This window comes from Barbus barbus (genome assembly GCF_936440315.1).
Source record: "Barbus barbus genome assembly, chromosome: 25".
NCBI classification, from domain to species: domain Eukaryota; kingdom Metazoa; phylum Chordata; class Actinopteri; order Cypriniformes; family Cyprinidae; genus Barbus; species Barbus barbus.
In genome coordinates this window covers 30,363,939-30,371,438 of record NC_136753.1, presented here as the reverse complement: position 1 = coordinate 30,371,438, position 7,500 = coordinate 30,363,939, and the positions used below count along the sequence as shown (strand labels likewise).

The 7,500-nt window shown below is 38.8% G+C and overlaps 1 protein-coding gene across 1 annotated transcript in view; it reads right to left on the bottom strand.

Moving 5' to 3' along the window:
• LOC306845017 (serine hydroxymethyltransferase, mitochondrial-like) overlaps positions 1-7,500 on the bottom strand; it is a 45,563-nt gene that overhangs the window by 4,739 nt on the left and 33,324 nt on the right. Inside the window, exons 6-9 of the mRNA XM_079377511.1 lie at positions 7,467-7,500; positions 3,001-3,140; positions 1,697-1,859; positions 764-863 (exon numbers count right to left, since the gene is read on the bottom strand). The exon at positions 7,467-7,500 is cut by the window's right edge and continues 89 nt beyond it. Coding sequence (XP_079233637.1) covers positions 764-863; positions 1,697-1,859; positions 3,001-3,140; positions 7,467-7,500 — 437 coding nt within the window. The remainder of the gene's footprint in view (positions 1-763; positions 864-1,696; positions 1,860-3,000; positions 3,141-7,466) is intronic.

The window sequence follows — 7,500 nt, the reverse complement described above, 5'->3', positions numbered from 1 at the left end:
GAATCATTAACAGGACTATTCATTAACACTCTACATGCACTATAATCACCTGCTTTAGTTGATTAGTTCATTAAGACCTTCATTCGTACACTGCAAAAAAAAAAAAAAAGCTTACCTAGCATTTTTTTCTTGTTTCTGAAAAAAAAAAAAAAAAACTTATATTTATTCACTAACTGCTTGTTTTCTTTTTATTTATGATATATATAAAAAAAAATAAAAAAAACCTACGCTAACTAAGACTTGTTATAGCACTTGCATATTATTGCTCTTTTGTTGGTTTTGATTTCTTCTATTGTCCTCATTTGTAAGTCGCTTTGGATAAAAGCATCTGCTAAATGACTAAATGTAAATGTTTCTAGTCAAAATATCTAACAATTCTTAAATTAAGATGCATTTACTTGTTGAGCGAAACAACATATTAAGCCTTGTTTCTGGGGAAGAAAACTAAATTAAGTGCATTAATTTAGTTTTCTTCCCCTAGAAACAAGACTCAATATCTAATGTCGTTTTGCTTAACAAGTAAATGCATCTTAGTTTAAGAGTTTTTAGATATTTTGACTAAAAACAAGACTAAGTAAGACAAGCCTTTTTATTTTCTTCAGTGTAGTGGTTTGAGTCTCACTACAGCAGCACAACCTGAGAAAACAGAGGAAAACTAACTTCATCTTCCAGGAGAATCCAGTGGCATTGTCTCATTCCCAGACGAACAAGTTCTGTTCACCTGAAGAAAAAACCTACAGACGAGACGCGAGCGAAAACCCACCAGAGACCAGCGTGTAGCCCTTCTCCAGCAGAGCGTCGGCCATGGCCTTCGAGTTCTTCAGAACCTGAGCGATGTATTCACGAAACATGGGCGTCGTGGCCTGAAGAGAGACCGAAGGAAGAGTTATCAATTATCAAAAATCATAAATGAGTTCCCAAGTGCACCAGCCATTGTTCAGGAGATGAGAGAGAATAAGAGATGCTTCACAGAGAGAGAAGCTCCAGGACTCCAGGAGTCTAACACCGCTAATATACAGTGTGTACTAATAAAACTTGCAAAAAGTTGCAATCGACAGATATATCGCCTGTTATTATTTGCAAAAAAAAAAAAACTATATCATTAAAGTATCAAGAAGTTGCTAAATAGATTTATTTATTTGACAAATTTATCAAGTTCAATTTTTTCATATTTATTCATTTTCAAATTACATAATTTTTATAATGTAAAAAATGTGAAAAAGTTAATTTCAATCCCTGCTTATATTATATATAAATATATTTAAAACATAAACATAAATTTTTTCATGTGTTTGTATTTATATATACTTTACTTACTTTTACTTTTGTCATTTAGCAGACGCTTTTGTCCAAAGCGACTTACAAATAAGAAAAAGTAACTAAAACTAAAAAGTTACAACTCTATATACTATCTACCCACACACACACACACACACATATATTATGTAAACAAAAACTTTTATTTTGGATGCGATTATTCGCGATTAATCATTTGACAGCAGTATAATTTAGTAAATATTCTGTAAAATAAATATTAATTTACTTTCAGCAATCGTTATGAACGTGTATTTAAATTAAATAGTGTGCTATCATATACATCAGTTTAATATCTGCCAGCCTGCTCTCTATGATATCAGCATATGGGTTAAGCACTAGTAGAAACACTAATAATCTGGAAGTGAAAGCAAAGCTGTACCTGTTTGAGAGCCACAGCGACGCCGGCGATGGCATGATTGTGTGGGCCGCCTTGAAGCGAAGGGAACACAGCGAAGTTGACCTTCTCCTCCAGGTCGTACATGACCTCTTTGCCCTTCTTATCCACCGAGCGAACGCCCTTACGATAGAAGATAAGCCCCGCCCTGAGGGAGGAGCCAGACCAGAGGAGGAGGAGAAACGGTTAATGATGGAGATCACCAGAAAAAACATGCATGCATGCAACATCCAGATAATGATCTCAAAGTAAAAAGAGGTGCTAAAGTCTGATTTTGTGGTGTCTGTGCTTTAAAATAACATTTTTATACACTTAATTCAAGTGATGAAGGATTTTGAAAGTCTGTCAGTAATCAGAGTTCAGTGTTGGGTGTCACTAGTTACTAAGCAATTAGTTACTGTAATTTAATTAATTTTCAAGTAAGGGATTACTCTTATTTTTTCTGTAATTCAATTACAGTTACTTCTTGTGTAATTGAACTTAATACTGTGTTTAGACTGTAGAACATTTATAGTGGATTTAACATCAAAATTTAAAGTCTAACCTTAAAATGCATGCTACCGTTCTCATTTTAAACGCTTTGGTGCGTTAATAAGAATATTGGTAGCACTTTAGTGTCCAATTCTCACTATTAATAACTGGTTGGTTATTAACATGAATATTACTGTTATATTGGCTGTTTATTTTTACTTAAAAAGCACGTATTAATGCATTATTCTGAAACACCTTATTCTAAATCCTTAATCCGACCCAATTCTTAAACTTAACGACTACTTTACTAAGTAGTAATAAGCAGTAATTAGGAGTATATTGGTGTTAGTTAGTTAATAGTGAGAATTGGACCCTAATCTAAAGTGTGAGCAGAATAATTTATGTAGTTATCTGTTATTTATTTGAAACAATTAAAAGAACCGTTTAGTAATTAGTAATAATTAAATACTTTTTGGAGAGAGTAATTTGTATGGTAATCTAATTACAGAGTTGAAGATGTAATTAGTAACTAGTAATTAATAACTTACCCAACACTGTCAGAGTTCTACTGAAAGATTAACCCGACCTGCTTTAAATGTTTCAAAATGATTAACAGTTGAAAACATTTGTTAGAAATGTAGAAAAGTAATCAAATGCAATCAGTTACATTGCTTTAATAAAGTAATTGAAATAGTTACTCTACTCGTTACATTTTAAATAGGGTAACTTGTAATCTGTAACCTATCACATTTCCAGAGTAACCTTCCCAGCACTGCTAGTTCTGCACACAGGCTTTGAGAAATGGATGACAGGTGTACCTGGATCCTCGCAGTGATTTGTGGGTGGTTGTGGTGACGAGGTCAGCGTGTTGGAACGGCGAGGGAACGGCTTTGCCTGCCACCAGGCCGCTGATGTGAGCCATGTCCGCCAGCATATACGCATTCAGCTCGGTGCACAACTGCCCAGAGACAGACGAGAGTCAGAAAGAGCTCAGAGTGGATTATGAAAGCATTTAGAAGCTGAGATCCGCAGCGCTCGCAGCAAACATCACAATCAAAGCGCTCCCGTTATCGGCCCATCGGAGAGTGACCTGATGAGATCCGCGTGCTTCTCCGGGGAACGAGACCCAGATACCGCAGGCGCTTCGCTAACACTTCTGAGCATGACGCCACGCTCTCGGGGGAAACATAATCTCCAGCTGATTATACACTGATAATGTTATACTCACTGATACACTTAATCTGTCGTGGAGTGTGTCAGTTTAAGGATGTGTATGTTTGAGAGTGTGTGTGTGTGTGTGTGTGAGTGTGTTTCTTTAAGGGTGTGTGTGTGTGTGTGAGAGAGTGTGTCTGTTTAAGGATGTGTGTGTGTATGTGTATGTTTGAGAGTGTGTGTGTGTGTGCGTGTGAGAGAGAGTGTGTTTGTTTAAGGGTGTGTGTGTGTGTGTGTGTGTGTGTGTGTGTGTGTGTGTGTGAGAAAGAGAGTGTGTTTGTTTAAGGGTGAGTGTGTGTGTGTGTGTGTGTGTGTGAGAAAGAGAGTGTGTTTGTTTAAGGGTGAGTGTGTGTGTGTATGTGTATGTTTAAGAGAGAGAGAGAGAGTGTGTGTGTGTGTGTGAGAGAGAGTGTGTGTGTCTGTGAAAGAGTGTGTTTAAGGGTGAGTGTGTGTGTGTGTGTGCGAAAGAGTGTGTTTGTTTAAGGGTGAGTGTGTGTGTGTGTGTGTATGTGTACGTGTACTTTTGAGAGCGTGTGTGTGTGTGAGTGTGTTTGTTTAAGGGTGTGTGTGTGCGCGCTGCTGACCTTGTGTTTATCTTGCAGTAAAATCAGGCCACAGTGAATTTGATCAACAAACATGAAACACACACAATCTCAGCCTGCAGCAGAAAACCTGAAGCGCTGCACAAAATATGAGGAAAGAAGCTCTCAGAGATACACACACCAGCTCTGCTCGAACCCTACTGAGTGCCCTACATAGGCAGCACATGAAAAAGTGAATAATGCATGCATTTCATTTTGGGAGGCATGATGTTTGAACCTTCACATGCTGTCTACATAGGGCACTCACTAGGGTTCACAGAGTCGTCATGAACTGAGTGAGAGCTGAATGGGATTATGGGTACTTCCCTGTCCATCAAACATGTTTAAACATCATCAATTTGTCAGCATTAATGAGAACAATCAGAATCAGAAAGAGCTTTATTGCCAAGTGTGTTTACACACACAAGGAATTTGTCTTGGTGTTAGGATCTTCCAGTACAGAAGTACAAACATAGTGCAGACAACATATAATTAAGGTAATAAAAACACTAATAATGAAGAGAACAGACTAATAATAAAAATACAAATATACAGAAAAAAAAAAAAAAAAAAAAAATGTCCATAGACAGAACTGTGAATGTGCATGTAGGGATGAGGGTTTGAAGAGTTATTTACAGATGTACAGTACCGGGGTGTGTTATGTGTTGTTCAGGTGGGATATGGCCTGGGGGAAAAACTGTTCTTGTGTCTGGCTTTTCTGGTGCTCCGTGATCTGTAGCGCCGGCCAGAGGCCAACAGTTCAAAGAGAGAGTGAGCTGGGTGTGAGGGGTCCAGAGTGACTTTCTTAGCCCTTTTCCTCACTCTGGAGATATAAAGATCTTGGAGGTTGGGTAGAGGGGCACCGATAATACTCTCAGCAGTCCTGACTGTCCGTTGTAGTCTTCTGATGTCTGTTTTGGTAGCTGAACCAAACCAAACAGTTATAGAAGAACATAGGACAGACTGGATGATTGCAGAGTAGAACTGTTTCAGCAGCTCCTGCGGCAGGTTGAACTTCCTTAGCTGGTGAAGGAAATACAGCCTTTGCTAGCCCTTTTTCACAATAGAGTCAATATGAATGTCCCACTTCAGGTCCTGGGAGATGGTGGTGCCCAGTCACAGTGCTGTTCATGATGGTGAGTGGGGGGAGAGCAGGGGTTTGCTCCTGAAGTCTACCATCATCTCCACTGTTTTGAGTGTGTTGAGCTCACGGGAGAGATTTGCTTTGTTAAAATCTCCAAGAATGATTAAAAGAGAGTCTGGGTACTGATATTTGCTCAGCCAGTTGTTGCATCGCAGCGCACGCGCCCAGAGGCACGTACACATTCAAGAAAATGAAAGAGGAAAACTCCCGCGGTGAGTAGAATAGTTTAGTTTATGAAGAGCACATCTTCCTCAGAGTTGTTACGTCTGTACACCAACCTTCATTTATGTAGAAACAGAGTCCACCACCTCTCGTTTTCCCCGTTAGCTCCGTGATGCGGTCCGCTCTGAACAGCTGGTAGCACGGCAAATGAAGTGTGTTGTCCAGAATGGATTCACTCAGCCAGGTTTCAGTGAAGCACAATGCAGCAGAGTTTGAAAAATCCTTGTTTGTGTGAGTGAGGAGAAGTAGTTCATCCGTTTTGTTAGGAAGGAATCGGAGATTCACTAGATGGATACTAGGGAGCGCAGTTCAGAAACCGCGTTCGCGGAGCTTAACCAGCGCACTTCCCTCTTTTAATAATCAAAAACTGGAAAAAAATTGTCTGGTGTGTGTTGCCTTATGTCCAGTAGTTCGTCTCTTGTAAAACTGATAGTAAGAGAATGACTAAACACAGAACAAACAAACAAAAACAACAAAATAATGGAAGCGTTCCACACCACAGCAGCCATACGCGGCGCCATCTCAGGTGTTATCTCATAATTTCTAATTTTATTACAATAATAATTTTTACTGCTGTTTGTGTGTGTGTATATGTGTGTGTGAAAGGAGATGTGATTAAAAGCTGACAGTGACACTGCAGTGAGTGAGTGTGTGTGTGTGTGTGTGTGTGTGAGAGAGAGAGAGAGAGAGAGAGAGAGTGTGTGTGTGTGTGTGTGTGTGAGAGAGAGAGAGAGAGAGAGAGAGAGTGTGTGTGTGTGTGTGAGAGAGAGTGTGTGTGTGTGTGTGTGTGTGTGTGAGAGAGAGAGAGAGAGTGTGTGTGTGTTCACTGTACTGTGAGTAGAAAGCGTCAGGATCAGTGAGTGTGTGTGTCGTCTCTGAGGCGTCAGGCTTGAGCAGTTAAACACAAATGTGTCAGAGAGACAGACGAGTGTGTGTGTATAAAGAGAGCAGTCGAGACAGCAAAAATAAACTCAGTGTTTTTATCTTACTGTATGTATGCACTGTTTTCATTTTGCATAGTTTTAAAAGCAAATGCTTTATCAAAGTAAAAACACTTTAATACTTAAAACTTTAAAAACAAAAAACAAACAACCCCCCTAAAATCTAATTTAGCTTTAGATTAGATTCAATAAATGCACTCGTTGGACTGGAGAGGAAGTCTTTTAAATATAGTCATAGAATAAACTCTTATTTAAATATGATCTTTATTTTCTTCAAAGCAATATTTTACCCAAAAATGAACATTCACTGTAAATGTGTTCACCCTCAGTTCATCAGAGATCAGGATGAGTGTGTTTCTTCATCAGGTTTGTAGAAAAGTGTCTCTGCATCAGTGTCTCAGCAATGGATGCTCTGCAGTGAATGGGTGCCGTCAGAATGAGAGTCCAAACAGCTGATAAAAACATCACAATAATCCACACCACTCCAGTCCATCAGTTAACATCTGGAGAAGACAAAAGCTGAAACACATCCAGCATTAAGACGTTTTTAACTCAAATACCATAGTCCATAATCCATAATAACTCTTCCTCCAGTGAAAAAGTGCATTTCCTGTTGTCTCTCTCATCAAAATCCAGCCACATATTTGCTGTTTTGGACTGTTTTGGCATCTGTGCAGATTTCTCTCCTGATTCAGACCAGAACACTTTTTCTCTGGAGGAAGAGTTATTATGGATTATGGACTCTATAGTATTTTAGTTAAAAACATCTTAATGCTGGATTAGTTTCATCTTTCGTCTTCTCCAGATGTTAACTGATGGACTGGAGTGGTGTGGATTATTGTGATGTTTTTATCAGCTGTTTGGACTCTCATTCTGACGGCACCCATTCACTGCAGAGCATCCATTGCTGAGACACTGATGCAGAGACACATTTCTACAAACCTGATGAAGAAACACACTCATCCTGATCTCTGATGACCTGAGGGTGAACACATTTTTGGGTGAACTATTCCTTTAATTTATGTATGTTTATTTGTATGCAGCTGATCCTCTAATGCTTTAACTACCCCAATTAAAATTAGGAAAATGATTAATCATTCCAATAAAGACATTGAATAATCTGAAATGAAGAGAGGTAATACATAAAAACCTATAAAAAGGTAATACATAAAACAGAGTCAGACCTTCTTGATGCGGCTGTAGTCGATGAGGCGAGAG